The sequence below is a fragment of the Leguminivora glycinivorella genome, chromosome 15, assembly GCF_023078275.1.
Source record: "Leguminivora glycinivorella isolate SPB_JAAS2020 chromosome 15, LegGlyc_1.1, whole genome shotgun sequence".
Taxonomy (NCBI): domain Eukaryota; kingdom Metazoa; phylum Arthropoda; class Insecta; order Lepidoptera; family Tortricidae; genus Leguminivora; species Leguminivora glycinivorella.
The window spans coordinates 6,334,452-6,352,886 of NC_062985.1; the positions used below are offsets into that span (position 1 = coordinate 6,334,452).

General features: G+C 39.0%; 1 protein-coding gene across 1 annotated transcript in view; it reads right to left on the bottom strand.

Annotated features, from left to right (window-relative positions):
• Window positions 1–5,445: 5,445 nt before the first annotated feature.
• The window catches only part of LOC125234180 (protein groucho-like), a 73,719-nt gene continuing 60,729 nt past the window's right edge, over window positions 5,446–18,435 (bottom strand). The window contains exons 8-18 of the mRNA XM_048140387.1: window positions 17,809–17,910; window positions 17,476–17,597; window positions 16,382–16,675; window positions 14,864–15,084; window positions 12,737–12,768; window positions 10,642–10,800; window positions 9,947–10,126; window positions 7,989–8,149; window positions 7,282–7,364; window positions 6,307–6,506; window positions 5,446–5,807 (exon numbers count right to left, since the gene is read on the bottom strand). Coding sequence (XP_047996344.1) covers window positions 5,700–5,807; window positions 6,307–6,506; window positions 7,282–7,364; window positions 7,989–8,149; window positions 9,947–10,126; window positions 10,642–10,800; window positions 12,737–12,768; window positions 14,864–15,084; window positions 16,382–16,675; window positions 17,476–17,597; window positions 17,809–17,910 — 1,662 coding nt within the window. The 3' untranslated portion in view covers window positions 5,446–5,699. The remainder of the gene's footprint in view (window positions 5,808–6,306; window positions 6,507–7,281; window positions 7,365–7,988; window positions 8,150–9,946; window positions 10,127–10,641; window positions 10,801–12,736; window positions 12,769–14,863; window positions 15,085–16,381; window positions 16,676–17,475; window positions 17,598–17,808; window positions 17,911–18,435) is intronic.

Consider the following 18,435-nt stretch of genomic DNA (forward strand, 5'->3'; position numbering starts at 1 on the left):
TACCCATTCGTCTCCTTCTTCCTTCCATCCCAGTCAGGCAATACTGAAGTGGCCAGTATATGCTTAGAAGTTAAAAGATGTAAATGTAAATCAGGTTGCAAACACCGATGCAACTGCATAAAGTGGGTAGAGCCTTCTTTATGCAGTTCCATATGTACCCAGCTATGTCTCTGTGAAGGGAATGTATAGTATGAGTATGAGTATGAGTAATCTGTCAATTAGGACACCACAGACTAAACTATAAGTACTAACTTTTCAGTGTTGGATACTCTATGGCAGTTCCGACTCAATTATAATAAGCTCATTATAATTGACTTTAGTTAACTATAATAATTTCAAAAATAGAACTTCATACAATTTCTATACTAATTTGCGATATCTGGCAAATTTTCCTGCATGTGAAACACATTTTTTTTATCTGTCGCGGTATCGGCCAATCAGAGACGGTTATTACAAACAATTGGTTGCTAGGTAATTCGATGTTGATACAACAGTGAACGACTCTATTGACATTAATTTTAACTTGCATGAATGGTGATATTTCCGTCCATTGATGATGAAGATGATGACTCGTAGAAAAAGTATTGTATACAATAGTGATATAATTAAGCTTTTCACTCTAGTACCGTACTACACATGGTACTCGACTGAAAAGTTTTGTATTATATCACGATTGTATAAAATACTATTATATAAATTTCTTACAGGATTCACTACAATGAATAAATAACAGGTACAGTCGATCTTTAGATCGTGTGGTCCGACCCGAGTGTTGCCGTTGTCGACACCGGAGTCAATAATAATGAATCTTTTTCTATTTATGCATTAACACACCTCTGACACTGGCGATCAAATATATGAAAGAGGCGCGTTCCCCGCATACAGTCTAAGCTCGCGTAGGTGAACGCGTACTATCCTTTGTGAATAGGCTTTAATATCATATTTTTATATTTATAGAAAAAGCAAACCGTTTGACATTTATGGTGACTTGAATTTGCAACTCACAGAATTTTTTATTTTTTATTTCATTTAACATTAAATGGTCATTTTAGTACCAAAACTAAATTCTACGTTATTTATTTACTCGAAAACGATACTAAACATCACCTAATAGCTAAACGGGTTCTAATAGAGTTTTTTTAAAATAAAGGCATTTTAAAATTACGCTCGCGGCGTCCCGACGCCGCGCGTCTTAAAGTAATTTTTTTGTGGAACTTAACGTTAGTAAAGGTGGATGAAAGTTATATTTTTTATAATCTATATTAAATAGGCTATCATGTCTTATTTTTTATTTATAGAAAAAGCAAACAGTTTGTTATTTATGATGAACTGAATTTGTAAATCATGGATGAAAATTTCAATTTTTTTATTTTTTTTTTATTTTATTTACCATTAAATTATAATTTTAGTACTAAAAACGAATTCTACGTTATTGATTTACTCGAAAACGATACCAAACATGACCTATGAACTAAACGGGGTATGTTAGAATTTTTCAAAGCAAGCCGGGTGAAGCGGTACTTTGACCCCCCCTCCCGAGCCCCAGGGGGGAGGCTCCCGAAGGCTCCCGATCTTAATCGGCTTATTTTGATATAAGGAACAACTGTGCCAAGTTTCATGCTTTGGTCAAGAAAAAAAAGGTTTGGCCTCTTTTTGTCGATAAACTTCCCCACTAACAGGTAACTATACTAGGCTGCGACTACGAAATTTCAACCATTTGTCCCTTTCGCACTCTGTATGATGCAATCCATAAATTCTGTATTGCGTCAATCTTCAAATTACGGCATTACTATGAAAAAAATTTCGCGCTCGCTGCGCTCGCGATTTATTTTCCTACTTAGTGAAATTTCTTCCCAAGGGCGCCGAAACTCAAACTCGCTCTACCCTGATCGAGTGCACGGGCCGGCGCTGCGTATCCTTGACATGTGTCGCCATCTAGTTCAAAAATGAATAGTACCTACATCGAGCGAAAGAATTCTCAGCCTTAACAACACAACTACTCCACACGAGATGGCGCGCATTTCGCCACAAAAACTCAAATAGTCGTTTTAGCCTTGACCTGTGTCGCCATCTAGTGTTTGCAATAAATAGTACTTACATCGACCGAAAGAATTCTGTCTTAACAGTACAACTACTGCACACGAGATGGCGCGCGAAGAAAAACGCATGAAAACTCGAAAATTCGCGTTTTCCGGGACCTAAGGATAAGTTAGACCGATTTTTCACCCCCAAAAACCCCCACATAACAAATTTCTGCGAAATCGTTAGAGCGGTTTCCGAGATCGTCAGTGTAAATAAATATATATATAAATAAATAAATAAATAAATATACAAGAATTGCTCGTTTAAAAGTATAAGATACTTTTTGAGCGTTTGTAAATTGAGAATATGCCAAAAGTTTGTATTCATTATGTTACGCACCCATAAACGGGCTATTTAAAAAAAAAACACACACACAAAAGGTATGACAAAAACATATGTCCTACAAAAAGGTTTTCACAGTTTGACTGTGGGATCAGTCTCTTCGCTAAGAAAAATAAAATAAAATTTCAATACTATTAATTAATAGTTATTTGTTTTACAAGGGGGCAAAGTAGTTGTTTAACCGCACATGCCAATATTGATATCTGAGCAAGCGAAAGATTCCAATAAGGTCAGGTGGGGTAAGGGAAACATACTTCATTTTTTATATTTTATATCAAGCTCTAATCACTTTATAAATAATGTCGTATATTCATCTTGACCGACACAAAGTATGCTTCTTTAAGTCTGCTTTCTAGGGTTAAATGAATTTTTAAACTAGCTTTAATGCATGTAGCTGAAAATTGATAAAATGTTTAGGGTGGTCCTGCCTTTCCTGAGTTTTGGGGTAAGGGAAACACTTCTCTAAAATCTCAAAGTATTGGCGCTAGTGCGGATTATACCGGAAATGTAAATTAAAAAAAATATCATCAATCAAATGGAGACTTTGGTTCTTTGACATATAGTTTAAAATAGAAAATATTTACGTAAATTGAAATTCGGGGTAAGGGGAACATATGGGCTTGAGACAGGGTTTGGTAACTAAAAAATATAATTATTTTTAACGATTTTTTTTACAAGTTTTGTTCGAAAATTCGATTTTCGGAATTGCAAATTTCAAAACGATTTTTAATTATTAGTAATTATTTGTATTTAAAATACTGAAGCTTGGATCAATACAAAATTTCTGTACTTATCAGTGGCGGAGCGTCGATACAACTCGATTCCCAACGGGTTCCCTAAAATTCTCTAGTATCTGTAGAAGTCCATACAAAACAGATTCCAAAAACCCCTCCGGCTTTACCAACGAAAATTTTCACGCCCCGCCACTGGTACTTATATAATATGTGTCTCTGAAAATGTTCATGACCCCTGAAATCGGGAAAAGGAAACATATGTTCCACTTACCCCGGCTATGGTAGTTCCCGTTACCCCGGTATGTCATTTGTAGGTTGTGTAATTTAATCACGTTAAATTTTCATATTTATAGTATAGTTTTCTCAAATTCAAATACATAACATGAACATTCAACATATAAAGTAATATTTACAGATATCAAAAGTCTTCGGACATAACTTTTTGCTACACAAATCACTACATAAATAATACTCGTCCAACTCGTGGTCTTGTAGCACGACAACTGATTTTTTGTTTTTGTCAAGGACGCACACTCCTTACACCTAGCGCTATTTTTGTTTTTGTTTTGTAACTAAATCCTAGGTAGTACCTTACCGACCTACAAATGACCCAGCTATAGTCTATGAATTCAGAGTTACCGATCAGTGTTTCCCTTCCCCCATAGTCCCCCTTACCCCACCTGACCTTATGGAATCTTGAGCGTTGCGAGGGTTTCAAGGCACGAAGGTTATGCAAACTTTGCCACCGAGTGAAACAAAAAAAAATTCACCACACCAACACGAACAAAGTACTGACTATAAAACATGAAACTAAATCAAATCCATCAATTAATTCAATATTTATGATTCAAAATCATAATTTATTAAGTAAAATCTACCAGCCCGCTTAAGACATCAAGTTAAAATTTGTATGAAATTATTTTGCACTCTTGTGGATAAAATGCAATTTTGCTGTCTGTTTTCGAATAGCAAAGTGAGCCTTTACCCGTTGGGGTGGTGAAAAATATATTATACGGAATGAAAAATGCATTTTATTTATGTTTTACAATTATTTCAGTGTTTTGCATTTATTTCGTAAATTTAACTCAGGTAAATTGTTATAATTTACAATCTGACATAATGCTCTCTACTCGCGCTTGACCGCGTGCGTACGCGAGGCACCCACCGTTGCCTAGCAACGGAGAGTACAACAGATCAAAATATTTCAATGAATTTTAGTTCAATTATATGATTTATATGCTTTTCTGAACGTTGCATTCAATTTATATGCAGTATTTTCGTGTTTGTTTTCGTTCAAAAAGTGTTTGTTATCAAAAACAATGGATTTAATATGAATAATCTGATGTAGATCGAGATACACTACTGGTCGCAACGCCGCCGGTTGAAGGTTTTGCCTTATGACTGTTTTCTCTGTATTTTTTTCTCTCAAATGTGATGAAAAACATTGTGTGTAACTCAGGAGGTAAGGACATTAAAGACATAAACGTCATGTCGTAATACGTTTAGGTAGATACGCTAATTGATTTGGACATAATACATTGCGTGCTGAATTACTATGTATGAAAAAAAAAATCTCATCTAATCAAAAGAAAAAACATGTAGCGCGGCTCCTTAGGTCCGATACTAATCGTTATTAAGATATTCGCCCGTATGGAATACACACGCTGTATTATTCACTCCTGCCTGCGGCAATCGTGAATAATAACACGCGTCTTTAATGTCCCCCTTACCTCCCTTGTTGCACAATGTACTATTACGGTGTAGCCAAGCGAGTAAATACCTAAGTGCGAGTGTTAATCTGTTAATTCCGTTTACGTCACAAGCCGATTTGAATCTTAGGTAATTACATGCACGCATTTTTTTACTAAAGTTTAATTTTAGGATGCTAAACCAAATATGGTTGGGTACACTTAGTTCATTATATCAACAAGTATAGACTAGGGTCTCTTCATTTATTCATTGAGATACGAGGTTGAAGGTATTTTACCAACAAAAGTGTTAATTTAACCTTTTTTGACAAGCAGAAACGTCTGCAATGGATGCCACTAGACCCTTTTGGGAATACCGGTGTGAGTTTACGTATTGGACAGATGGCATTCCACCATAGTCATCAACATCATCATTCGCTTGCCCTTATCTCAGTACTTAGGGTCGGCGCAGCCCGTCATCCCATCATTGGCATCATTAACTTGCTTTCGTTTCATATCATCTCTCGCACCCTAGTGACTGGGTCTCTATTGATATAAACGTTATCTTAAAGCACGTGGGTTATAAAAGAAACAAAATATTAATTTGCGCATATTTTTTCTTTAATACGAGCATTTTACAACAATATTGAAACGAAATCATCATTTTGAGATCTGCTGCCAACATACACTACCGGCGCTCAACAAATAAACATAAATCGCGCACACTAATCTATATAAACAAGTCGCATAAGTACATACAGGCTTCCGAATATACTCTATACATACACTATAACTATATCACCACTGTCGCTCAGAGAACGTCCGCTAGCACAGTCACTGTCCGCTCCGCGCACTAGTAGATCACTTCGTACACTGTGGCCTTCTTGTCGCCGGAACCCGTCACGATGTACTTGTCGTCCGAGGAGATGTCACAGCTTAGTACTGATGATGATTCTTTTGACTGTGGACAAAAATTATATTGTTATAATAAACTTTCAATAAGTTCAATTAGATATGTTGGTAAGAAATAATCGTGGTAAAATGAACCATCCAACTTTTTAAGATAAGGCAATGCATGGCATGGGGTTTTTTATAAACTGAAACCATACACCAAAGAAAAAGCGATCAAGCCCACTGGTGGCGAAGCCGAGAATCGAACCCGGGTGTCGAGGGTGACGTAAATCGACCACTACACCACCTCGACCGCCGTGGTACCCGTCGAAATTTCTCTATTGTATGTTATCTCAGAAGGCTAGGCGCTTTTGAGCAACTCGGGCGAGCAATGCGTGCTTGCACCTCATAATTTGATTTGTTCCATAGCGGTTTTTAAATCATTTATAGCTTATGGTATTCACTGCCTTCAAGAGCTACGCTCGAGTTTATAATTTGATGACGTATTTGTAATGCAAAAGCGTCTACGAACAGATAGTATAGACAGACGTATGAGTAGCGATATATACCTGGAATATACTGGCGCCGTAGGGCGTGCGCCAGGCGTTGAGCAGGTTGTCCTTGCCGGTGGACACGAACCACTTGCCGCAGCTGGCGAAGCGCAGCGACAGCACGCACGACTCGTGCAGGTGCAGCTGGTACTTGTCCGGCTTCACCGCGTGCAGCACCTCCACGTTGCTGTTCTCCATGCCCACCGCGAGCCACTCGCCTGGAGAAGTAATGTTTTTTTTACAAAAAAATCATTTTGCCACAAGCTTTTATCGCCAGCTGTAACTTTCTTTCAACAGTCATCTACTCCGAGATTTTTTTAAAAACCCCTTACTCGATGGGGATACGACGTTTCATAATAGAGTTCTTATGACCACCTTTCTGCTCCATCATCAGATCAGCTCCATGATACCATAATATTGCATTGTCACGTGATTTACACATGCGTGCAAAATTTCAGCTAAATCGGAAACCGGGAAGTGGGTAAAATTTAGCTTCTACGTTTTGACCGAAACTAACATACTTACAAGGCAAGTTGAATAAAAGCTTGTAAAAAACAGTTAGTGATAATAATATGAAACGTTTTTATCGCATAAAACTAGAGTACTGCAGTTCTCGAGAACATACTCAGTTGTAGTAAGAAACATATGAAAGTAAACTAGACATTCGGGATTGAAAACATTCTTCATCTACTATGCATGTCAGAACGTTTTTTTGCAAAACTCCTGAGGTTCTTGAGAACGTCAACGATACTTAAAACGACTGGTTATTTTCTTTTGCCTCTTTAGATTTGTACATGAGTAACTTAAATAAGTTACTGTGAAGCAATGTGTCTCGTAAAATTTAATCTGAACTACACGTCAAATATTGTTAGTCTACTCATATTTTCGTAAAATCATTGTGTGCTGCAACTTTCATCATATATTCTCACATACAGGTAGATGTTACAAATATTATGTGTATTATGTATGATTTGGAATATTTGGATATTTCACCTGTAGGGCAGTATCCCAACGAGAAGATTTGAGAGCTGAAGTCATGTTGCTGCAACTGTCTGCCTTCTCTCAAATCCCACGACCTGTAACGCAAACAATTAACATAAATATAAAAGATCTTTCACAATAGACGAAAACAATTTTTGACAAAGTGATCTCATCATAGATCACAAGTCGAAACAAAGCAATAAGCCAGTATTATTAAAGTTAAAATAGTGTACCTTTTGGTTAGAATTTTAATTTGAAATTACGCCCACGCCAAATGAAACAAACCGCGCGTTTTCCCAGGAGCAATACATTCAACTTTTAGGAGCGATACATTTGCGACTACCTCGTGTTATCATGCCTCTTATTCATGTTGTTGAACACACGTTCGTTTCGTTGTCACCACTCTCAAAATAGTGTATTTCAAAGTCACATAAGTGAGAAAATTGCATTAAAGTTTTACACTACCATTTTTATTTTATTTCTATTTAGGGTCACAACCATAACTTGATCGGTCGGCTGAATGAAGTGTAACCTCAATAGTCCGTAATATATCTAAAATCGCATACGACTTTCGTCCAGTTTTTTTTTCATTTGTGGTCAGCGGCATGCTTCATGGATTTAGCCGGGGGTCATAGTTGTGCGTGAGAGGGCTCCCGTGGGGCCTCCCGACACAGCGAATTTCGCCCCGTCTATAGTGGCCTTAATAATGTGATACTGACCGCACAGTGTTGTCGAGTCCGCCGGTCCACAGCTTGGTGCCGTCGGCGGAGATGTCGATGCAGGACGCGCCGTCCGTGTGGCCCTGGAACTGCCGCACCAGCGTCTGGTTGTGCAGGTCCCACACCGCGATGTTGCCGTCCGAGCAACAGCTGAAGCACACCTGGAACGTACGACGGATTCTTAGAAAAGTTACGATTTACACAAAGAAAATGGTACTATAAAAACCGATTGTCTCTAACCAACTCAAATAATCAGTCAGACTTTCCAAACGATAGATGCAATTCGATGGGCTACGACTTTTTTGACACTTTTGGCATGAAGCAACAGCTCCTCGTTTATCTATGAAAAAAATTGCTAATTTGTTGAGAAGGAATTTTATATTTGAACGATACTTTTGATGAGGTAGGGTAGGTTTGTAAAGAGGTGTTTCAGCAGGTGATACAATGCCGCCGATCCGCTTTGCATACGCTCGCATTCAGCGCGCATTCCGCTCCGCTTACGCTACGCTATCAAAATGCCCTATGTTTGGCCGAGGCTTTATGAAGCTTATAGATGAGATGTATGGATGGAGAAATAAAAAAGTCAGCGGTCAGGGTCAATAAGAGTTGTTAGGTATATCATTGTAGAGGTACTAAAGCTATTATTTTTTGTAAAAACTATGCACTTTGAATAAAAATTATCTACTCAGTTGTAGCACTACAAATACAACCACATTTTAATTTCCGTAGTAGCTTTAATGCCCTGCTAGTCTGAGTAAAGCTGTTAAGTAAAATCGGTTGTAAACCACCAACTTTTGCAACGCGGCCACGTTAAGATTAAAACTGGTAATCTTCTAGTACTAGAGCTATAACGTTCTTGTTCTAGTTTTCTTTAAGTACCATTTTATGTAATGAAGTAATTGAAATACAGGTTGTGTAACTAATAGTTTTATTTAGAGGAGAAATTAAATTATATATATATGTTCTGAATAATCATTCATTCGCCTGCCCTTGTCCTAGCCATTTGTGGTCGGAGCAGCACGTCCTCCTCTGCCATATGTACGCCATACCTCTGCATCGCCTGTCAGATGTTTTTTGTGTTGCATTTTTATCATAAATTTTGCTATACAAAACAAAGTGTCTTTGGAGCAGCATGAAAAATACATATCGATCCTCACTGACGCGAAATCCTGTCAAACGTGTGTCAAGCGATCAAAAGTCACATAATATATAGATCCATTCTAAAACTTTTCCTTTCCCGTGTTGTTATTCGTCATTTACAGTGTCGTGCATAGATCGTTAAAACCCTACATGGCAGATGCCCGCCCCCGGCCGGCGCCCCGCGCACCCACGCATACGATATAGCTCTTAAAGCATTGTGAGGAAGCCTAGGAGGGTTATGGGGGATATAGCGGGGACGCGGGGGAGTGCGGGCGGCAGGGTGAGGCGGGAACAGAGGGGAGGCCGACGAGTCAAAATACAGGAAATAGTGCGAATTTCACGAAAGTTATTCTAGAAAACTATTAAAAAGTAAGTGCATGGTCGTAGAAAAAGTATTGTATGCAACGGTGTTTAACTGAGTCAAAAAATACTCGTGGCGTCTTTATTAACAATTTTCGGCTTCGCCCCAAATTGTTACTCACGCCACTCGTCTTTTTTGACCTCACTTAAACGCCAGTTGCATAAAATACTATAAGACTACTGAGGGATTTTCAGATTTTAATTTCTGAGCTCGTCCCTCTAGACATTTTTGATTGTAATAATTTTGTTACATAAACGGTTCATCTTTTAAGCAATATCGTGACCGATGCTTAACTCTTCGAGGAGTTTCATTTGTGTCTGGTTTTATGCAGAAGAGGTCCCTGACCTTCGAGGAGCTTTTAATGTTTTCGGTTAATGTTGTCGTCGTAGCTACATATATTTTAGTGATCATCGTGACGTGTTTAGCCAGTTTGGTGGAGCTACAAGACGGGACTGACCTTGGAGTCGGGGCTGATGGCGAGCGCGTAGCAGGCGGGCGCGGAGGAGGTGAGCTCGGCCTTGATGCGCGGCGTGGGCGACGCCAGGTCCCAGATGGACAGGTTGGACGCCTCGCCGCCCACGATCAGCGTGCGCCCGTCCGGCAGCAGCTTCACCGACCTGATGTAGTTGTCTCGTTGCTGGAATAATACTTTCATAATGACTACATTGATAATAACATTCGTTAAACTGACACACGTCAAGCGAAGTGTCGTAGTTACGACACTCGTGGTCAACGTCATGGAGTTCCATGCGCAACCATGCGGAGTCGTGGTAGATTCCTAGTTTTGTCTCTTCATGTTACCATTACCACTTGATAAGAATAACTAATGTCACATTTGAAAAAGACCATGCCATTCACTTATTTTCTCTTTTGGAATTATTCATCAAAATTCAGTCAGTAGGTACGCGCTTTATATTATGTATGCTGTCTGCAACTCTTAAGCATACATGCGCATTATCGACCTTCCACTCCACACCCTCGTTGAGCTCTTAACAATTTACGATGTCTTGTTAAATCTTGTGTGCTTGCTAAACTATGATAGTTTATTTTACACAGAATAGAAGCGACTTATTTTTTCGTACACAAATAATTTACAGGAATTATCTAATAAAAATGTGTCCAAAACCCAAAGCCCGACAGTTACCCACTCACCAAGCAGTCCAGCTGGCTGACGGGCGCCTTGCTCGGCTGGCTGATGTCCCACACCTTGACGCAGCCCTTGCCGCCGGTGTACACGTATTTGGTCGGCGACGACACTGTGACCGCGCACACAACTTCGCCGTGCGCTAGGTCCGAGTTATTAACGATTTTCTAAAAAATCGTAACAGGGGACTGTTTGGGGCATGAGGGGACTGTTTTTAACGTGTCATGTATTTATTATTTATTATTATTTATTATTTATTATTTGGAGAACCAACAGCTTACAATTCAGGATAGATAATATAACCCTAGTAACAAACAGCCAATTATAGGTTCCCACCAGTAGTAACAGGTTATCAAACAAATGGTGGCTAGTACTAAATTACTAACTATGTACGTGTATCTCACTAACACGTAATGATTATTACATGTCTTGGAAAAGCAAAACTTAGAACTAAACTAATATATAAGTACATTAACAAGTTATACCGATATAGTATTCAACATTAACAATCTATATAACATGTTGTCGCTCGTGGCTTGCTCACTTAAGTAACTCGTCTGTCAAGATCCGTCTTATGGTAGTTATGTTGCTATTAAAAACGTCAATATCACGCTTCCTCGATAATTCATTTAAGCTTTTACCAGCTCGTAATAGAAAGCTATTTTTCCTATAGTTACGTGAAGTAAGTGGGATTGATAAGGGAGGGAAGTATCTTTTCGATCTAGATGGTGTATTGAAGGAAAGCTTAGCGAGCAATTCGGGACAATCAATATTGCCATTTGAAATGCTAAGTAAAAAGGAAATATCAGCAATATGACGACGTTTATATAATGGAATAAGGTGATGTTTTTTGCAAATATTTTCATAATTTGATGAATTATAAACGGTGTTTAGTTTAAAGCAGAGATATTTAACAAACTTTTTCTGTATACGTTCTATTCTGTTAATGTATATATTATAAGAAGGGTTCCAAATTTGAGACGCATATTCCAGTTTGCTTCTGACATATGTACAATAAAGGACTTTCATAGTTTTAATTTGAGTAAAATGTTGGCAACTACGCATAATAAACCCTAATGTCTTAGTAGCACTAGTTACTATATTGTCTATGTGACTATCAAATAGAAGCTTAGAATCATGGATGACTCCCAAGTCCCTCATACATGATAGAGTTTCAAGCTCATGGTTATTAAGCTTATATGTAGTCGGGATTATATTGCGTTGTCTAGTGAAAGTTAAAGCAAAGCATTTGGAAACATTTAATTCTAGTTTATTAATTTGACAATATGCGACAAGTCGTGTAAGATCATTTTGTAAAAGGGTAGAATCATGTACTGAGCTAACTTTGGTAAAAATCTTCATATCGTCAGCAAAGCATAGCAACTTGGCAGACTGGAAGCAGTCACTGATGTCATTAACAAATATATTAAAAAGCAAAGGGCCCAACAACGATCCTTGAGGAACGCCACTGGGAACACTTACCCAGCCTGACATATAGTTGTTAATGACAACAGCTTGCGACCTATTATCAATATAAGATGTGAACCATCGCAATAGATCCCCATGAATACCCATATTATTTAATTTAAAAATTAGTAATTTATGGTCAATCCTATCAAATGCTTTGCTGTAGTCGGTGTACACTACATCGACTTGACTACCCTCAGACATGGCCGTAGTTACATAATCATTAAGGAGTATCAAATTTGAAACGGTAGACTTACATCTCAAAAAACCATGTTGAAAAGGACTAAAATAATTCTTAATTGCCTCATATACTTGTGAATAAACTAGCTTTTCAAGTACTTTAGCAAGTATACAAAGTTTAGAAATTGGCCTATAATTAGTTACTTCAGTTTTTGAACCCTTCTTATGAACGGGTGTAATATAGGCTGATTTCCAAATCGAGGGGACGTGGCAATCAGTGAACGAGCGCTTAAACAGGAGAGATATGGGTTTTACAATAGCATCCGCACAGTTAATCAAAAATTGAGCTGGCATGTCATCAGGTCCAGCCGATTTGGACGGATCCAATTTTAATAGTAACTTAACAATAGCATCCGAATTAACCTCTACATTACATATGTGTGAATATGGACTAACCACGGATGTGACCACTTGGTCGGTACTAGGTGCTGAAAATGTTGTATAGAAATAGTTAGAGAAAGCTTCACATATATCTTGGGCTGTGTTAACTAATCTATCTTCGTACTTTAAACAATTTGGTATACCATGTGAGCTAGAACGTGACTTAATGTAGGACCAGAACTGCTTGGGGTTTTTAACGATGTTGCTTTCGAGCTTGCGAACATAGGAAGTAAAGCATGACTGTTCAAGTTTTTTGACCCTGTCCCGTTGAAAATTAAAAGAGATTTGATCTGATATATTGCCATATATACGAAATTTTTTAAAATATTTAGCTTTCTCTTTGATCGCTTTTTTTAGTGCGGGCGAATACCACTTAGGAAAACTATCGTCATGAATTATTTTACTAGGAATATATTTAAGTCGCAGTTTTTTAAATATGGAATAAAAGAAGTTAACCGACTCATCTAAAGAGCGTCGCGAGAATTCTTCCTCCCAGTTAATCAAGGTCAGTTCATTGTTGATGGAGGGATAATCGCCTTTATTGTAAAAATATTTAATACGAGAAGCGGGTTTTAAACTGCTTATTTGTGCGAACTGAATCGAGACTAATATTGCTTTATGGTACGGGTCAATCGGTACTAAAGGGTCCAAACACTCACTAACATGTACTACATCATTTGACAGGACAAGGTCTAATAACTTTCCGTATTGGTTTAGAATATCATTATACTGACTTAAGTTTAAGGTGTTTAATTCATCAATCAAACAACACTCATCATTAGTTTTATAGTTCGAGGGCACCAAAATAGAATGCTGACGTGTCCATATTATATTGCTCATGTTAAAGTCTCCTATTATTAAGTATTTATCATCACATCCACGCAACACAGCTTCACTCAGGCTATCAAGGAAATTAGATAACTGCTGTGAGAATGTATTACCCTTATTTTGCTTACATAAATATAAAACACACAGGTGCAGTTTAATTGATGAGTTATGCCGGCCCTTAATAGTCAAAGTTACCCATAGATCCTCAGCCGATGATTGGTAGGTAGGCTGCGGAATGGCTGCCAGTTCCTTACGAATTGCTATAATTACGCCACCTCCACGATTTTGACCGGTTAAAAGCGAATCTCGATCACGTCTCCAAACGACATACCGATCATCAAATAACTCCGTGTCTAGAACTCCATCTAGTAACCACGTCTCTGTTAATAGGATTATGTCATAAGATGCAACTAATAAGTTTCGATAAAAAATTGAAGTTTTCGACCGAAGTCCCCTTACGTTTTGGTAATAAATAGTAGGATAACTCCCTCCCCCATCATTATTTAAAGCCATTTTAGTATATATTCAACGCAATAATAAAATAACAACAAAATAATCGAGCTGCGTAAACAGTGAATTGAATTAAATAAGCATGAAAGGTAAAGTAACTTCGTTTGTAATTGATAATAAATGCAACACAAAGTGGAAATCGTAAGACATAAGCGGTTTCTAATAAGTGCGAAAGAGCGAGTAATTAAGCATAATTTAAGTCGATGCAAGAAAGAGACAAATATAGTTAAGTGAGCATGCCATGAGCGGTGCGCCTGGAATGCGAATAGCGATAAGCCATGCGCCCGACAACGATAAGCGACCGGTCCAGCCGAGCCGGCCCGTTCAGTGATACTCAAACTTTTGCATACATAGGCAAGACTGTTAGCAAAGATTGACACAACTGTAACTAATAGCAACAAAATATTTAGGTAAACTAAGACACAAATTAAAGTAACTTGTTTAAATCACTTTCATTGTTAATGACGTGAACTTTCGAGTTGTCGTCCTTGCGTACGTGAATCTTCGCGAATTTCACCCATACATACTTATAGTTTTTAGATTTTAATTCGGTTTTTGTCTTCGTTAGCAACATTTTGTAATCAGGTGTTAAATGATCATTAACAAAGATCCTGCTGTGACAGTCCTGGAATCCGAGATCTTCCGCTAACATAGTCTTCTTCAGTCTCGCTGATGCAATGAAGTTCTCTTTGACATATCGATTAACGAAACTAACGATGATGGATTTCTCTTTAGGATTGTGGGACGGGATCCGGGATATATAATTTATACTAGTGTTTTGTATCGGGAAATCAATTATCTCGCCAATGCGCCCCACGATAGTGAAGAGGTTTTCGTTATTCTTGAGTGGGACACCTTTAACTTCTATATTATTTAGGCGGTACCATTGGTCACGATTTGTTATCTCCGATTTTAGCTGAGTAATCTGCTGGCCAAGGGAGTTGATTCTGACGTTATTTGCTTCGAGATCGGGTATCTTCTTTTCAACTTCGTCTAATCGCGAAATGCACTCAGACACATTAGCACTGTTTGATGCACATGAGTCTTTTACCTCTGCTAAATCAGATTTAATGTCTTTTACGTCCTGCACTAGACCTGGAAGGCTCACTAGATGAACCTCCATTTGTTTCAGCTTAGCCATAATCGAATCAAGGTCGGTCTTGGGAGTTGTAGAGACAGTCTTTTTACATTTTAGACATTTCCACGCCGCTTTCCGACTAGCGCTGAGTTTTCTATATTCTTGCTCAGTTTGATTAGCACAGCAATAACCTATATCGTTATCGCAAGATCCACAGTGAATAGCGTCGGTAACACCGTCACCACACATAGCACACTGCATGATGTAGGAAATTAATATAAGCAAAAATAACAAAACTTTGAGAAACACTGGTCAATGAGACTAGTTGCGGAGGCTAATAGGAGGACACGTGCGACGTAGGCGAGTGAGCGCACCAGACTGATTTAGATAAAAGTCATTTTATATTGATCAGTCATTTATTATTTCAATGGCATATTTGCACATCAATAATCAACAGAAGCTTTTTTAAGAAAATCTCAACAGAAATAAAAATTTCTTTTACCAGGGGACTCTTACCAGGGGACTGGGTGTGGCAGCGGTCCAAACGCGGGTTCACCTCACAAGTGATGCTCTGACACTAAACAAAATGGCGTCTCGCCGCCGCATTAGGCATGGTAACCAACTTCACAGCGATTGCGTTTCGTTTCACTCAAAAATACGTTTGCGAACATAGTGGTTATTTTTTAATATGGCTAAATATTTTAGGCAGGGGACTGTATACAAATTCTGGGGACAAAGTTTACTGGACTTTATTAAATAAATAACCAATTAATCAGACCTCGTTATACTACAATAATATAATTTAATAATTCGATTGTTTTGATTTAACTGCCGCTTGTATTTAGTTTTAATATTTTTTTCGTAACTTTCACTTCTAGGTGGGAAGACAGTGATGGGGACAGCCAGGGGACTGTATTTTTAGAGCTGCTATTACGTGTAGTAAAACGCTTAAAATAGTTATGGTTATAAAAATGATGGCCCGTAAAGATTCGAGGTTAAAGTTTTATTAGACATGCTTATTATTTAAATAATTGAAGTACTTTTTGAAAAAATCGGCCAGGACAGCCGATTACAAGCTTACAGAGAATCGCCCTAAATATGAGGCTGACAGGGTCGCCATGTAGGGTATTATTTTAAATAGAACTGGCTGGGTTCTTGATGTGATTCCTCAGCCAAGCATTTGCATACTTCAGAGATTATGCACAGACGAGGAAACAAAAGACTATATAGTCGGTACAACTTACGGCTTGCCACCAGGAATGGGCGCCAACGCCGCCGGTCCGATCGGCGGGCGCAGAGGTTCGTAAGCCAGCGCCGCGCGCGCCGAGTAGCCCGCCAGGCCGTAGGCGTCGTGCGCGCCGTTGCCGAGGTACGGGTACTGCAGCGCGGGCGGCTTCACCGCGGCCTTCAGCGGCGCGCCGGCCGCGCCCGCGCCGCTCGCGCCCGACGTCGGCGTCACGGGCTTGGAGATCGGCGTGCTCGGCTTCTCATCTAGCTTTTTTGCTGACGGCGTTGAGGCGTTGCTTGACGTGCCTGACCTGGAACCGTAACAAGATGATGTTAAAGTTAATGTATACTTTATAAAAATAAGAGTAAGTACTTGTACCATACACATTTGACAGACGCCTACTAACACTAACGGTAATAGACACTTGCGTGCAACTGATCTTAATAATCACACTGTATCAAATGCGTGATGAAGAAGTGTCAAGTCACGATAATATCAAGTTACAATGAAAGCGTGATAACACTTCTTGACACTAAAAACAAGTTAGTATCTCCATGGCTTATCGTCGGTTTATCCATCAAAGCGTGTCTAATACCATTACAGTTATTAGGAGTACACTAAACATCGGTGTCAGTAATTGATTTAGTGAGAAGACGGATTAGACGGCCGGACGGCTCCTACATACACTGACCCTATTAGAGGCATGTATTTACTTAGTACGGCTTCTTTTAAATGGATAAAGCGATTATAGCGAATTTGTGCTCTACATAGAGATTAGAAAGAAACGGCGCGAGGTGTAAATTCCAATCAAATAGAAAATACACTGAATAAATGTTATTTTCCGATTAAAAAATAGTGTCCCGTGAAAATAAAACAAAATTGATTCTACTATTACTATAAAAATATGTATTAAATATTGAATAAACATGACCATTCGTTCTAGTCAAACAGTTCGATGAAATCCGACGATGCACGTTTTTAGTTAGTTTTACACATCACCCATTTATTCGTCTATAATGCAGACTATTACAGCAAACGCCGTTTTTGGTGGCTGAATAGACCGATTGGTAATAATATAAGATAATTTGAGAGTCGAAACAAGAATGGTACCTAGGGCTATGAGGTGGGTGCTCCTTCTTGGGCTGCAGTTTGTCGAGCCCGTTCTCTCGGGGGGAGGGCGCGCCGTTGTGCGGCGACGTCGGCTCTTCGCTCGCGTCGTCTACCACTAGTTCCTGGAAATATTTATTAAAAGTTGTAATTCATCACCTACAGATTGTCGTTTACGTTTTTATTAGTCTACATATTGATATATATAAAGAAGGCTGAAGATGTGTAAGCAGGTACACCAACTTGAGTATACAATAGTAAAGAAAGGCAAGGCACACAACAATCGCAATGTCATCATATGCACTGGGAAAAGAAAAAAAATAACTAAAAACTTACATGGCCCATGTCTTTTTCTTCCTTCTTCAATTTTTTATGGTCAGGTTCAGCCGGACTTCGCGTCCGGTACTTTTCTCTTTCACCGGGTGATATGGAATTTCTCTGCAACAACAAAACAGCACAGCTACAGAAATAGTACACCCACGTTTTTACTCTAACAATACGGTCGGGTAAACATAATCAAACCGTTTACGGTCGGGCTTACGTAAAGCAATCAATCGATCATTGTTCGCAAATAAATCGGCGTGCAGCGAAGCGAGCGCTAGTCAATATCAATATCAAAACAAGCTGAGGCAGAGCAAACTGACCGCGTGATTAGCTCGGGGAGTGGTCACCGCCTGCCCCCCGGCGGGGCCGGCGGCCGCAACATTTGGATGAGTGCGCAAATACGGACTAATGAAATAATCATATACGTGACGACCCCGCTCGGTCTGATTCCGCCGCGTTGACGTACGTATCGCGTATATTATTCGCAGCCAGATATCGAAATGTATTCGAATTACTGATATTCGGTCGAGTGCGCAGCGCTGTTAGACAGATGCTATTTCAAGTGCACGCAGCCGTGAGGGCCGGTCGGGTGAAAAGGCTCACGTACGTGTCTGGTATCGTGAAGTCAACATATTGCGA